The 15,874-nt window shown below is 41.2% G+C and overlaps 1 protein-coding gene across 2 annotated transcripts in view; it reads right to left on the reverse strand.

The window, feature by feature from the left end:
- Positions 1 to 1,989: 1,989 nt before the first annotated feature.
- Positions 1,990 to 15,874, reverse strand: part of slc8a3 (solute carrier family 8 member 3) — a 165,094-nt gene continuing 151,209 nt past the window's right edge. For both annotated transcript variants that reach the window (XM_074692023.1, XM_074692021.1), the window contains exons 4-7: positions 8,789 to 8,913; positions 8,129 to 8,228; positions 4,863 to 5,132; positions 1,990 to 3,262 (exon numbers count right to left, since the gene is read on the reverse strand). In XM_074692023.1, the coding sequence (XP_074548124.1) occupies positions 2,886 to 3,262; positions 4,863 to 5,132; positions 8,129 to 8,228; positions 8,789 to 8,913 (872 nt within the window). In that variant the 3' untranslated portion in view covers positions 1,990 to 2,885. The remainder of the gene's footprint in view (positions 3,263 to 4,862; positions 5,133 to 8,128; positions 8,229 to 8,788; positions 8,914 to 15,874) is intronic.

Here is a 15,874-nt window from a genome sequence, read left to right on the forward strand (position 1 = left end):
ATCAAGATAGTTTATAACATAAAAAAATGAAAGAAAAAAATATATTTAGCGTGTAGAATGTCACTTTTTGAAATTGTTGAAGAAAAAATGGTTAAAGAAGAGTTAACACTGGGTTTTGAAAGAGCAGGTGCAAAAAGATATACCTGCATGCTAACAGAGCTTTGAGTATGAGCTAGCTTGGTCGTTGGTGCATAAGCATCCTCAAAACCATTCTAGAATCTTTATGATATCATTCTGGCGAACATTCCAGAACACCTTTCAGAACCTCTGTTTTTTCGACTTTGTGACATTGGTTGTTCCTGATGTCCAAACTGAGTTGGGAAAGAAAGCCTTTGGGTTTTCCCAAGCAGCAAACTCTGGTCTAAAAAAGTGAAGCATTGTGGAAGTGCTAAAACCTTCAATTCATCAAGTGTCCACTTGAGGCTGGCCCTGGAAATACCAGAAACCACATACACACCAAGCCAAAAATAAATATTTTTACAGCCTGGTACAAAAAATGTCTTCCATCTGAATATCTAATTTCTTTACTGGCACACGCTATACACGTTTTTTTTTTTTTTTAATTTAACTCAGGTTTAGAAGATATTAAGAATGAAATTTCACTCAAACAGAGGCACAGCTCAGATCATGTGACTAATGGCATCCTATAGCTATTGGTTACTATCATTATTTTCAGTATGACCCTCATATACAATTTACTTCAAAACTCTGTTTCAGAAACCGGCGGTTTGACATCGAGGATACTATGACTGTAGACTACTACAGTCTATGGGTTTCCAGTCTGATTTTAATTGGGTTTGTATGTTTGTTTGAATGTTTTAAATTGTTAGCCTCAATTCAGGCTTTCTGTATGCTAATATTTCAGTTGACTTCTGTCTTGGAACTTTTAGTTTAACCTGATTCTGGCTGACTTACCACCAACCTCAATGGGACTAACCTGGATCAATAAAAGAGACATAAAAATGACATAAAATAAAAATGCGTGCAGTTATTTTGTGGACCAGTACAATTTTACTCATAAGAAACAAGTTCAAACTAGAGGCAAGACACTACTTCAGAAATAAGGACGAAGGAAGCAATTTTGTGCTAAGTTACTGCTAGTTCTGCTAGCAGAACAGCAGCTAAAGGCTTAAATTAAGGTTCTCCAGTTTGGGTCTGGGATGTTTAACAGGAACTCGATTCAACAATTAGTTTGAAGTTTATTTTGGCTAAATAAAAGCTGATTAGTAATTATGAAGCTAAAAAAATCTTCTCTTGAATTAGCCTATGCTGAGAGATAGCCTTCTGGTGTATGGCAATTCAAGCTAACACACTAGCATCTAACCTCTTGACCTTTCAGGATATAGAAAAGATAACTTTAAATTTGTTTTAACTTTACCACTTGGATAACAGTTTGTCTAAGGCCCATTAAACTCTGTGTTTAAGCCGATTTACAGACATCTGTTGTTATTTTTTTTGTGCATCATTTAATAAACCCAGAATTTGGGATTACAAAATTCAGGTACTACATCATATGATGCATTTTTTGGGATACTGCAAATGCCATTTTTTTAACTGGCTCTACTGCCCCCTTGTGGCCAAGAATCCCTTAATGCAGCTTTAAAAAAATGTCCAATTTTAGAGAGAAACTCTTCAGGCTGTTAGTGTGGTCATCTGCAGCAACAGCTCCCCCCACAGGCACTCTGCTCAGTCTGTAGTGACACCTTTAACGTGGGCCTCTTGCACATGTACATATAGAAGTCTCCATAAATAGAACTATACAGCAAAGTGCATGGAAGGAACAGTAAAAAAATACCTCTGAATTGACCTCTGCAGCACGTTTTTTTTTTTTTTTTCTTTTTTCCAGTTTCTGATCGAAAAGATGAAAACTCGAGTGAGACCAAGATATCAGTAAATAAATAAAATACAATGACATACTTTTACCTAGGCAAGATACATAACTTTTTTAGAAATGTGAAGACATCTTCCAGTATATAGTTTGACCCCCCCTCCCCTCCCACTTAGCCACAGCAATCCTCTGTTGTTAGAGCAGAAGGTGACCACATTTAAACAAATATTCAAAATATACAGAAAATATGGAAATATATTATATATAGATACGTATAGAGTACGGAAGTAATGTTCAGGGCAGTTTGACCATGTTCACTGTGTCCGCCTCTTCCTCCTCGCCAGTTTGAATGATTTGTCTGCCAGTATGAACCGTCTCTGTCGCTCCTCTTCTTTGTCTTCTCCATGAAATCTGAGAACTCTGCAATGCTTCTTAGGAAACTATGCAAATAAAAATAAATACTATGAACTGTCCCAGTGTCACTCCACAACATATTTCCATATACGATATAATCTTTTGTTAAATCCTTAACGTACATCAAAAAATAGTCCTTTGTTCTTCTTTGTGTGTGTGTGTGTGAGAGTGTGTTACTTTTTTTGGTTGGTTTATTTTCCTGTTTTTATCCCCAAAATATTTTTCTAGAAAAAGTCGTTCTCGTCAGATGTTGAGAAAAATATATACCTCTGATTGACTCGACTCTCTCCAGGTATAAGACTGCAGTCTCTTCCAGTGGAATGCAGGACCACCTCAGCGTCGGCATCTCCTGGACTCGGTGGTAACCCAATCCCCTCTGTAAGAACACCCGCACAGGCTCAGGACAGCGCTTCCCCGCAGCCTGTCAGCGCTAGAGGGCAGGAAACACACCGCCAAGCATCCTTACAGGAGGGATTGAGGGAGAGAGAGGGAGGAGGCATGGGGGAGAAACCCTGGGTTTACCTCTCCTTTCATACCAAACAAGACTGAACCAAATTCCACAGTGAGAATTCACTCTTTAACCTCTGAAGTTGTACTTTAAACCCCTGTGTGTGTTTTCTCTCACTCTCTAGTTGTGTCCTGTTTAAAAGCCCTCTATATGACAGTAAGCCTCCAGACTGGAGAAAAGGATGTAAAGGAACCAGAGGGCGAAAAAGAAGGCTGACGTGGCCAGTCTGTGTCCTCGGGGCCCGCCCAGTTCTCCCCCGATGTGGGCCCGGCGCCGGTAAAGCAGCACCGAGATGGCCAGGAAGGCGAAGATGGTGAAGAGAGTGACGGAGAACGCCAGTGAGCCGGCTTCCACCACGAACGGCTTCCCCTTCATGTGCCAGTAGATGGCTGCCACTGACCATGCAACGCCGATTCCAAGGAAGACGTTGACGGCATTGCTGCCGGTCACATTCCCGATGGAGGCGTCTGCGTAGGTGTCCTGGACTGCTGAGACCTTACTGGCGAATGTGTCTGTGGGAAGAGAAACACACATTTCAAATGTTGCATGGAAATAAACAACACCTTGATTTCATCAACCACAAAAAGGCGGGAAATATTCTGTCCATAGTAACTTTTGTGTAAACCCAAACTTTTTCCCCTAAAAAATAAATGCACTGATCATTTACCAAAGCTGCACACTCTGCCTTTTTATAACAAATTGAGTTGAGGTTTCCTGTGACGTGTTGTTCATTTCAGGTAATAAACGTCACTTCAAATATCATAGGACCTTACAGTTTGACAAAAAAGGCAGTTTAACCCTTTTTTGCTGAATGTTTAATATTTGATGCACAAGTTTTAAAGACCTTGATCTCATCAACATGATAGTTCCCTTACAAAATATTTTTTTGGCCTTTTACATGATGGCTGCTCTCACGAAATCTTATGATATTTTCAAGAAGTTGCAGTAAGAGTAACATTTAAATTGTTTTTCATTTTTAAAAAATAATTATTTCATCAAAAGATTGCATATTTTTTCAAATAATATATGATAAACACTTTTGTACTTTCAAATTTCATTTCATTTAGCAGATGCTTTTGTCCAAAGCCATGTACAACACAAGCAAGAATTTAGACAGAAGGAAAAACCTAGTTCGTGCGACAAAATGATATTTTTTTTAGTAATGTAGAATAGTCTAGCCAACTAACCACAATCAATTGCTGCAAATATATATACTTCAACCTTCAAAAACATTCAGCAATTATTGCTGAAAATTCACGAAGAGCTGAGTCTTAGACCTTCTGACTCATTCTACCCCTGAGGACAAAGAGGAGAAGGGTCAGATTAAGGGCCTAAGTGTTCCCTAAACAGATGAGTCTTCAGACATCTCTTAAAGTAGAAAGGGACTCAGTGGATCGTATAGAGTTAGGTAATTCATTCCACCATTTGGGCACAACAGAGGAGAAGAGTCTGGCTAGAGATTTGGAGCCGCACTAGGCTGGGAGCACCAGGCGTCTTTCACAAGCAGAGCATAGTGGGTGAGAAGGAGTGTAGACCTGGAAGAGGGACCCCAGGTGGGCAGGAGCCATTCTTGTCAATAAACAAAATAATATAGCATGTTTTTGCGGATTTTGTTAAAGTAACCTTGTTTTTTGTTTTGAAACAACTGTTTTGATTGAGGGCCCATTTCCACTAACAATTTTTTTTTCTTGTGGCGCTTATTTTTTGTATGATACCAGTGCAGTTCAGTGTTGTGTGAAGCCAAAAAGAAACAAAAAACAAAAACAATTGTTGATCAATTGTCTTTTGTCACTGGTTTTCTGAAAAGATAATATAGTATTTTTGTGATGCTGCTACACTTCTATAGAAACTGCTGCCAGTGGACACAGGCCCCAAGCCAGGAGTCATTTGGAACAACTGGGCATGTGGTGAAACTGACAGGTAGGTGGGTACAGGTGTTGATGCTGCCCTCGAAGCTCTGCTGAGACCTCTCCTCCATCTCGTTGCTTGTTTCTAGATTAGAAGTCAGCGGGGGCATCAGAGATCGTATGATGTCCAGGAGATTTAAAACAACCTGACAGACTAAAAAGAGGATTTAGAAAAGACAAATCATTCTGTTGCTCTGGGTCTCACCTGGGACGGATGTACCGAGCGCCACGAACACCACAGCAGTCACTGAGTCCTTGAGGCCGATGGTGCAGCCGAAGTGAGATGCCAGGTCGCCGATGACGGCCGTGAGCAGGCCGATGATAACGATGGAGATGACGAAGCAGGCCCAGCCGTTCAGGTAGTCCGTGGGAGGGACGCAGGCAAACAGAACCTTCCAGAAGACGGTGAGGAAGTGCATGACGTAGTCGAAACAGGAAGGCAGCCGTTCTTCCCCCGTGTCGTCCTCCTCCTCATCTTCTGGGTGGAAATGGGGCCGAGTGCGGGAGGGATGGATTGAATGAGGAGGGACAGATTTGTGCAAAGATACAGAGAGAAAGGAGCGAAAAAGCAGAAGAGAAAGTGACAGAGGAAGAATAAAAGTGAGACAGATGATGAAGAGGAAGTTTAAGGGAGCAGAGAGGGTAAAGAGAGAGTAGGCGAGATAAAGAATCGATGAAGGAGATAAGGGATGACAGAGAGGGGGAGGAAGAGGACAAGACTCACTTAAAAAAAGGCACATTGACTCATTTTTCAGAGTGAGACATCTTATCGCTGCAGCCTGAGGTTATTGTTGTGGCTGTTCAGCTTTAAATGTGACACCAATACATAAATAGATGAATAACCACCAGAGGGCGAGGATGGTTTTTAATTATCAAAAATACCGCCAGGTTCTCGTCTCTTATTAGGGAGGTTTAAAATGTGCACATGCATTGATCTTTGCTTCTTTGATTCTCAGGTTATAGATGCACTTTCATGTTTCTACCTCGGTTAATAATGCACTCTGTAACCTGCTTTCTCAAACTAACTCTGTTTCTGGGTGAAAAACTTCAATATTTAGGGTTTGCTTTTTGTTTTTGAGTCCGTTAAAGAGAAAACAACCTGACAGTGTCCCAAATTCAAGTGGTTCTCCAGGTTTTAAATATGAAGTATGCACACTCCAAAGAGAGATGAAATTAAAGCAGACAGTTTGCATACATACTTAAACAAACAAGGTTGGATTTGGTGAGAGCTGCACTCTTAATGCACTAAGAGGAAACAGAGGAGCTAAGTCGTTAAAACTGAAGGAATGAATGGGAGGGACTATCAAAATGGAGATTTTCAGGTGACTTCCAGGTCATTGAAGTAACTTTGTCTCCCCTCAAAGTGAAGAAACTTCCTCACTCTGAGCTCCTTCATCACCTCATCACGGCTAAATAAGAGCAGTCAGCCTCCTCAGGTGGAGGAGCAGGGCGTCCACAGGAAGCTCAGCAGACAGCGGGGACACGCTGCTGATTCAAAGTGTCAGGCCATGTGAGCTGCCTGCGTGCTTTTCTCAGGGTGGATCATGAAAAAGTAAAAAGCAGCTCTGGATTAAATATTTCAGCAGCACGGATAGGAAGCGAGGCCTGGTTGTGACTGCGGAGGACATCAGCTCTGCAGGCTGCGGGCTGATCTGATGCTGCCGTGACCTGACATGATGGATGAGCTTCTTCCTTTACAGACGTGAGATTATTACAGGACATCAGGAGCTCTGCTTTCTCTGAGAAGTCAAATCATGTCAGGGTTTGAAGATGTAGACGATGACTTGTATATCTGACTCTGGAGCTATTGCCAAATATAAGTTAGCTTAGCTTAGGAGATATTTAGTAAACTACTACTACTAGGGGTTTAATGTAGCTGGTTTCTGTTGCAACTTTTGCAGATTTTTTTCACTGACACTTTAGTCCTTGCATTAATAAAATACTACTGCTGACTAGTTTTTCAAATTTAGTTTGCCTTCATGATGTAATATCCTAGATATTATTATTTTGTATTCCAAGACACCAAAAGTACAGACTGTTTTTAAAATATACACCTACATTTTTTTTTTTTTACAGTGAATTGTTTAAAGTCGGCAGTTTTGAGCAGTAAGTCTTGACTGTTATTTCAATGAAAGCATTACTATGTCAAAAAAGAAAATTTAGAGATAACACTTCCAGTAGCATCTCTGTCCATCTGAAGTTCAGTCTGTGATATCACCTGTATAAATCAAGCTCCTAACTGTCACTTACTGTGGTATAAAGCTACAAAACATACAGAAAAAAATGTTACAGTAGATTTAAAGCTGAGGGAATTACATTTTCAGAAATATAATTTAGTATGCTGTGAATAAAGTCAATAAATCCCAGAATAAACAATATTTTTGTGGCTTTTCGTCACATTTAGAAACTGGAGTTTGATTTTTTTATTTAAGATGTTATGAGGAGGATCTGTTTTAATTGCACTCCCTCGCCACCTTGTGGCCTGGAGTCTTCGCACACTGTCGTAAATCACTTTTAGTGAGATGTGTGTTTGTTTTGGAATTAAATGGAGATCAGATCAAAACAAATTTTCTTTGTTCAAGACAACTTTTTACTGGATACAACGCGCTGAGGTAAGGGACTTATCAAGACAGTTACGTAGCGCTACGCTATATGTTAGCCTGGTGCTCCGACGTATCTGTAGGCTAATGTGACAACAAGTAAACACTGTCACTTTGTAAGTAGTTAAGTAGCCGTCCATATGTAGCACAGCTGGCAGCCCAGTGCTCTGAGACATTTCTGTAAAGTGTAACGTTAGTAAATCCTGGTTATGTCCTGCCAGTCATCTACCAATCAGAGCTAATGTAACCTCACTCTTCATTTTATTGATAGACTCTCAGGTTTGAACAGACCACTGCAGAATAACTGCTGACTGTGGGTTGGTTAGCCTCTGTGTTAGAGTGATACAGCTCGAGCTAAAAGGCTAATTAGCCTTTGGCTCGGGCTGTATCACTCTCCTGTTTATCTTTCTTCTGCTCTTCTGTTCTTTTTCTGTCTGACAGTTTGGCTCCTGTGTCCACCATCACTACAAAATTAATCACAGAAATCATTTTTAGCAGAGAAATACACAGATCTCTGAGTTTTATTTCTTCTCACTACTAAACCTCGTCAGCCAGCGTGGTGTTGTCATAGAGACCAAGACATGCCGTAGATCAATCCGGTCCTGGTTTACCCAAACTGGAAGCTAAGAAGTAGCAACTTAAAGAACCTGTAACAAGCAATATTGGCGCTGATAATCTCATTTTAAAGTGTGAATTACAATCAGGCAAATATCTAGAAGGGAGACTTTTTCAAGATCACTTTCTAACTCCCCACAGCCCCTTTAATAGAACAATAATTACCTGAACAAATAACCTGTTCATATGAAGAAACATGATGCCCAGTGTGATCATAAGCAGAAAATATGATGTTTTCGTGTCAGTATGACATTACCTGCGCTGACTGTGATAGCCTCCATGAATTGATCTCTCCATGAGTTTGTTCCCACCACCAGAGCCAGGTTGGTCTTCTTGATCAGCTTGTCCACTGTGCTCTGTGGGGCAAGGAACCAAAACAAGCATGAAATCTGTCATGTGTGTGTCAGAGGAAAGAGAATCAGGACAAGGTTCGGAGCCGGTTTGCACATATGCTAGAAATAACTGTGTGTGTTTGGGGCGAAACACAGAAAAAGAATAAAAATGGAAGAATTTTTGTGATTTATCTGACACCACAGTCATGCCGATGTGCTACTTTTTAAAACCTGTAAATATGATGAAACTAGTCTTTTTGTCTGATTTGATGTGCAGTCTTTGAATTTAAAAGACTGCTTTGAGTATGAAGCACACATTTTCACCACATGATGGCGGTAGAGTAAAGAAATTTGTGTGCAGCCTGACAGCAGAAACAAACAAGGTGATTTTTGGATTGGGAGGTTTAAGGATGCATATAAAATCTCCTCCAGAGATGCGTCCCAGTGGGTTCGGAGGCCTCCGAAGAGAGACATGCTAAAATTAGATGCGTGTATCTGCTCTCTGTCTCTGTCTGTTTGGGTAACAGCTGTAATAATAATCAGGCTGCTGTGTGCGGCTCTGTTTGATGAGTAACCCTTCCCACCTTAAACTCGTATGATTCCTCGATAATCACTTCCAGCTTCGAGTGTTCCCCCAGCACCGGTTTCCCCATCTCAGCGATGCGCCTGGCTTCCTCCTCGTCTGATGTCAGCTTCCTCTCTGGAACATCTGAGCGGCGAGGGCGACGGGGAGCAGAGACACAGAAGAACAGTGAGGAAAAGACGGCACTCAGGATGATTAGCATGTTGTGTTGTTCTTCACAGCTCACACACAGAACATCAGAGGGAAACAGTTTGAATTTATTCAGACTTTTATGATCAGGAGGTGCAGGTTTGTTTTATATTCAGTCTGCCAGCAACAGCTGACATTTTCAATCAATGCAAAGAAGAAATATGTCATTAATGTGGAAATTCCTTCTCTGTATTGGTGGAGTTCAAACTTTGTAACGTTAAGGTAACACAAGCATGCATGCTTGATCACTCCAGCACAAAAACACACAGAGGAAAAAGCAAACAATGAGTGTAAATCTATTATTTATCATTCACCCTGAGAGTTTTCCACGCGTCTTCACTCGTCTGACATTACAGTGACATCTACGGTGGCACGACTCAACAAGACAACTGAAACATCAGGGATGGAACAGTTCACAAAATCCACGGTTGGGTTCCTATCACAGTTTTTGGTTTGGGTCAGTGTACATTGTTGTTGTTTTAACACCTTTATCTTTACTATATACCCTAATCATCCACTATTAACACATTATTTTTAATCAATTCTGTCATTTAGAGTCATGAAAAACCTGAAAGAATGAGTCTGTTTCCCATTTCAAACATCATTAAAGCTGAGTGAAACATTACCAGTTTCAACACGCCAACTCCTCAGTAAGGAAAGTCACTAGTGGCTGTCCCAGAAGTCACTAAAAGTCACTGAATGATCCTGCTGTCTAATCTGCAGAATAATCCATTTGCATGTAATTATCATGGACTCTGTAGGAGAGAGAAATAACGTGCGAGAGACAGAAAGCAGGTAAAACACAACCTCATAAATATGTTAAGAGCTAAAAATTAACTTTCCTCTGTTCCTCGATTCTTGTTTTTTTTTATATGTCTAAATGTCAACCCTCCTCCTTTATCTGGGCTGGGGACCAGCAGAAGTGACCATAATGAGACACACACTTGCGTGATTTCATCTGGGGAGGGGGCTCACAATAGCACACGCTGCCCAATCAGGTGATCAAAACACGCTTCAACGTTAGACTCCAAACTCCAGAAAAGTTGCAAGAATTGCCGTCCTTTCATAAAACTCACAAAAGGGGTCTGAAATCTAATCTAAAGAGCTCTCAGACAGCAGAATGACTCAACGCCGCAGGTACACCCTCTAAAGCCCCGTTTCCACCAAGCAGTCCGGTTTAGATCAGTAAGGTTTGGTACTGGTTGGCTTGGTAAAGCTTAGTCCTGTTTGTGTTTCCACAGCCAAACCGTGCCCCCTTGTGGTAGGCGGCATGTAAGCTGGATGCTGATAGCGCACCACAGTGTACCCCGCTAATAAATCCAGCGAAGAAGAAAAATGCGACACATTAAACGAAGAGCATAGATGGAAGATATCAAACATTTTGTCCTCTCTGTGATTGGCATGTAGCTCTTTGATACAAAGTGCAATCAAGCTTTGTTTCAGAGAAGGCTGTGAGCCACCAGGAGAAATGCAGCCACTGTCACACGGTAAGTGACGATTCTTTCAACCAATCAATGGTCTTCAGTGTAGTAGCTCCACCTTCTGAGATTGGATCGGTTCAGTCTGGCACCCATACAGAAGGGTGGCAAAAAGTGGGACGGTTCATCTCGATTATTTGGGGGTCTGTCCTGGGATTAGTCAGTGGAAAAGCCGTACAACGTGTGCCAAGACAAACTGAACTGAACTGCTTGGTGGAAATGAGGCTTAACTTTGCCTTCTCTACCTGTCATGTAAACATCACACACGCCTCCCCCCAACTGTTCCACTGTATCCTTGGCCTCGCATTGGGCATGCGTATGATCAGAGCTATATACTCGCTCCAAACTAAGCTGTAGAAAGAAGAAAAAAGAAAAACACGAACCAAACAGAGCACGTGCCATTAACTGTTCCATCCCTATGAAATATGCGAAGAAATCCTGCTAGAATATTAAAAACTATCCACACTGATTTACAAAAAATTTTGACAGTTTTAAGGGTGTGTCCCTGTATCCCCCACAACTTGTTCATGTTTTTAAAGACAAGAAGTCGACACCACCTACAGCAGATTGTTTACATAGTGTGAAATGTGCTGTCATTTAGATTTGACTCTTTTAAATATGATATCATCACCAATTTCTCTGACAAAGACCAACTTTTAAGGCCTTCCTCTTCAAACTCACATCACTTTCAGCTTAATTACTTGTTTTCTGATAGGATCTGATTACTCCGGCTCATTGAGGTCTTGATTGCTCCTTCTATCCGTCCATCAAACTTATCCTGCGTGTATCTGTTCAACAAAAAACCCCCACAATGCTTCATAGATCCCCTGAGTGCACCGTTGCACACTACAAAGAGCGGCGTAACATCTATTCTGTGCTGTCAAACTCGATCAAGAAGGAGCGATTCAGGCATCTGAAGGTCTCCCATCCCGCTCTGAGTGCGAGTCCCCCACTGAGCCACCTGGTGCAGAGACCTTGTCGTCTTTTATACAAGTCCTGCGTCCCAGCCTGCTGCTCTTTGCTGACAACACGCTTACCATTAAATATTAACGCTGCCATTAAAGATCACAGTCAAGTCCCTGCGATAGGAAGGCGGGCTGGCGAGCTCACACACACAAACTCCCACATACACAGACTCACGTACAGAGAGAGAGGCATGCATAATATACCAGTGCATGAGTGCCAGCACACACACTTTAAGCTAAATCAATTACACACCCAGGAAAGTGTGTACCCTCAAGTCCTGACAGGATTTCTTTTGCTCGTGTTTAAAATTTGATTATCCAGCCGTTCCTCTGCTCAGAGCCGCACTGCAACATGACACAAATTTCCTTGACAAGGAAGAGGAAAATAATAACACAAACGCACTAAAGGTAATTAAATTTCTAATTTTGGAACGGCAGGTTTTTATCTCCTGATGGTTATCAAGTGTCTGTACCTTGTTCTCGGCTGGAGAGCATAATTTATGGATTCATGATTAATTAATCTGCTGATCCGCTTGAAAATCTGTCATTAGGAGCCCGAGAGAGCCGTGGAGGAGTGTGTTTTGTTTGGAAGAGTAGAGAGGGAAAACAGTGCTGGCACGCAGCTTCTTATCTAAGACAGACTGTCCAAAAATGTTGGTCAGCTGCAAAATAAAACCGAGCAACAACAGCCAAAGGAATCTGACGCAGAACTGCCAAATTGTAGTTCCTCCAGTGGCCACTTGAGGCTGAGTCTGGAAGTGAGTCAAACTCCATAGACCCCTCCACTGTTAGTAAACATTTATGTCTGCAGGCGCATTCGGGCAACACACCGCTACTGTGGTTTACCAAGCTACGCAAGGGGGATTCACCACAAATAAAAGAACAATTTATTTTATATTAATAAAATCACTTTGACGGACGAAAAACAACTTCCAGCTTTGCGTGAAATCGGTGAGTGGATGGGATACATCAGTGAGTGGACAAAGTTTCAGAGGACTTGCTTTTATTTGGATTTTGGACTCACAACTTACTCAATTCTTGTGACTGTATTACCTGTGGATGTATATGGACTGTGACGTATGGAGACGGAAACTTGTGTCAATAAACCAGAAACCCTGACAAGCCAAAGACGAGCACACAAACTGCCAAGTTTGAGACCTGGGTCAAAATAAAGGGGCCAGAAAACTACATCCATACAGAGAACTGTACCAAATATATCATAATAATGAATTTGCATTTTAGGATTGGTAATTAGTTAGCAGTTAGTAGTAGTGAAAAGTTTGATAATACATCATAGTATCTCTGTAAACATAAAATCTGTTTCTGTTAATCGTGGTTTGAACTTTCTCTGGTTGTTCACTCTCCGTATTGACTCCTAAGTGCCACATTTGGTCTTAACCTTGGCCGGAAACCAACTCTTTTATCACCTGCACAAAGACTGGATTTAGGATTTCAGCAGTGAATATCACTTATTACCAAGCAAACCTGGTTAACTTAAGTAGCAGGAATCACATTCAATAGCTCGCAGCCATGGATGTTGCTGGTGTTTCAGTGTTAAGTGAGACCCTGTTAAGTGGTGACTCTCGGCAAACAATAACAAAAGAGCAACATCCGGTTAATAAAAATGAAGCCTTTGTGGAAAAGCTGCTGTTCATTGAGAATCCGCTTGAGGCTGGCTGCAGAAAGTTAGAAGTCATGTACACATCCAGCCATAAAAACAGACTTTTACGGCATTAAAAAGCATATTTACCACCTGGTTCAAATTGTGGCTTGGGTCTATAACGCTAATTTCACAATCAGCACACACTGTACGGTGAGTGATTTTTTTTCCTAACTCAGCAGTTCAGAAGTTATTAGGGTTGTTTGATTAACCAATCAGAGGCACAGCTCAGGTCACATGGCTAACGGGCGCCCTGTGGCTGTTCGAAAGGAAACTCACAGCCGGCCTCATATCCAACGTGGATGTGTCCGTGGATTGGCTTCATTTCATGGTTTCAGGAACAGACGGGTGATGTTGCGGAGGCTACGTCCATGTTGCTGAACTTGCTGAAGGTCACCTAGTAGTACGGTCACTCCCCCGGGGGATTAATAAAGTATTTCTGATTTCTGGTTGAATCCATGGTGGAGTATCGATTCTGACAACCACTAATGGAACAATGCTTGTTAAAACTCATCTTAAAACCCATTTTTTACTTCTTGGCTTTCAACCTAGCTTGAAAAGTTGCTATTATTTCCGTGTTTTATGATTTATTTTTAGTTTTTGTTCTTAAATTATTTTCAAAACAAAACAATAAATTGATTGCAAACACAATTATTTAATTTATTTACTTTTTGATGCCTTTGTCTTTTTATGCACAGAACTTTGTTTCAGCTGTGGTTGTGAATAAAGTTGAGTTAAGCTGAGACATTTATAAGTTGCTTAGAGTCTGAATTCAGAGTTTAAAGAAGTGAATTCTGAATGCATGGAGCAAAAACATTGATACTGATGTCAAAATTAGTGCATTTATGATGATACAGGTTATAGAAGGGTCTATAAGACCTTGCATCACAATGCACACAAATGGAGTTTTTGCTGGACCACACGCTAAACTTTGTAGTAATGATTCTTCAGACATAAGATCGCACAGAATCTTGCATGCGCTACGAAGAAACACAATATCCGTCAGATTACAATTCTCAGTTTGCTCCACTTGTTAGTTATTGTGGATTTTCCATGTGAGGAAGTCCGACCAGAAATGAAGCTCTGAATTAGTAGTATTGATGTTACATACCCGAGCCACCAAACCACATGATATGATCATGACTCAAGTGACATTACAAGAGCCAAATTGGAAACTCAAGCCTTAAAATACTCAACAAACCACAAACCATGATGGCTAGAACCATTAATTTGTAGTAAAGGCCATAACTGGCATGCAGCTCATTGACATCCAGACTCATCCAAAGGTTGCTGACTGAGTTCTCCATCAAAATCAGATTAAATGAGCTCAGGGTCTTCAAACTGCACCACACCAACACACAAAGAGGGAGATGTTAGTGGAGATGCTGAAAGGAGGAGTGGATATCTTACCTTCAGCTAACAACAGAGCTGTGAAAGAAAAGGAGGAGGAGGAGGAGGAGGAGGAAGAGGGGAGGCATGGAGGAAACAGAAAAAGCAGGTGAGCAGTGGAAATGGAAGAAACATGCATGCACAAAGAAGAGAGCAGGTTGATGAGGAGGGGAAAAATGTGATGGGCTCTGAAAACGGCTGGTATTGACCCAAAGGTGTGATATATGTGGCACTGATTATTCAATTACGCTGAGCTAGTTAGAGGGATGTGGTGCTTTGAAGCCTTTTATGGGCTCAAAGGCACGATGTCCGATAGAAATCAGCAAAATGAGGGGATATTCTGCGTCGTGATCCTGAGCTCAGAGACATAACATTAACTCAAAACTTCTCTGCACCAACCTGATGTCAGAGGGGATGATAATTACGCATTAACTCATATTAAACAAGCTCAGTGTGAGGTGCTTTCCAATCGATGGATGAAAAAATCAGGTTTTATCCCTTTGCATTTTATCATTACTATTTAAAGATGGTGTTTTAATTAGATCCCGAAGCAGAAAAAAAACCGGTTGTATCAGTATAATCGCAGAGCCAACATGCCAGATAGAATGTATCGTGTTTTTATAGCATGTGATACATGTTTTACATCCATTTAAGCAAAACCCTAGAGAGGGTGTGTGAGGAGAGCAAAACCTTTTAAAAAATCTCAGGGGGTGATTGGCTGAATGATTTCTGTCACATTAATTCAGGGCCAATCAGAGAAATCTTCAGTCTGAAAATATGAAGCTGAAGCTGAAGTGCTACAATCTGCAGTTCCTTGAGCGTCCACTTGAGGCAGGCTGCAGAAGCATCACAAACCACACATACACCCATTCAAAAGCTGATCTTTACAGCAAAACTAAACAAATTTACAGCTGAATTTTTTTTATCACTCCTCATTTTGGGAGTTGTTAAACTTATGTAGTTGCCCATTTAGAGGTGAAAGGAGGCTAAACTCTGCCTCTTTGCCTCATCCTAACTCAGAGGAAGTTAAGGTTGCTTAATGTAGCGACCATCCTCAAAACTCTGCATCACTGCCCATTGTTTATACCACAATTAACCAATAATTGTAGCTTCCACCTCTGCTTATTGGAACCATCGACTGTAAAAAAATTGGACATCATCGTGTTCAGCTCGAGGTGAGGTCGCCACAAAAACTGCTCCCCCTGGTGGCCGGCTCAAGTATAGGGAAAAAAAATCAGTCTCCCCAGTCATACCAGATGGGCTGTGGTCAAACTTTAAAAAATTAATTCACCTCGCAGAAATGTTTCTCACCTTGGATTGTTGTGGTGGTTTGAAGATACCATTTGGCTGCCTTGTAGTCAAGTCTTCTTTTTTTCTTTTACGTCACGTTTAGCAATGATTGACAG

The sequence above is a fragment of the Halichoeres trimaculatus genome, unplaced genomic scaffold (genome assembly GCF_033239565.1).
Source record: "Halichoeres trimaculatus isolate MK-OKI-2021-1 unplaced genomic scaffold, fHalTri1.1 fHalTri1_scaffold_17, whole genome shotgun sequence".
In the NCBI taxonomy this organism is placed as follows: domain Eukaryota; kingdom Metazoa; phylum Chordata; class Actinopteri; order Labriformes; family Labridae; genus Halichoeres; species Halichoeres trimaculatus.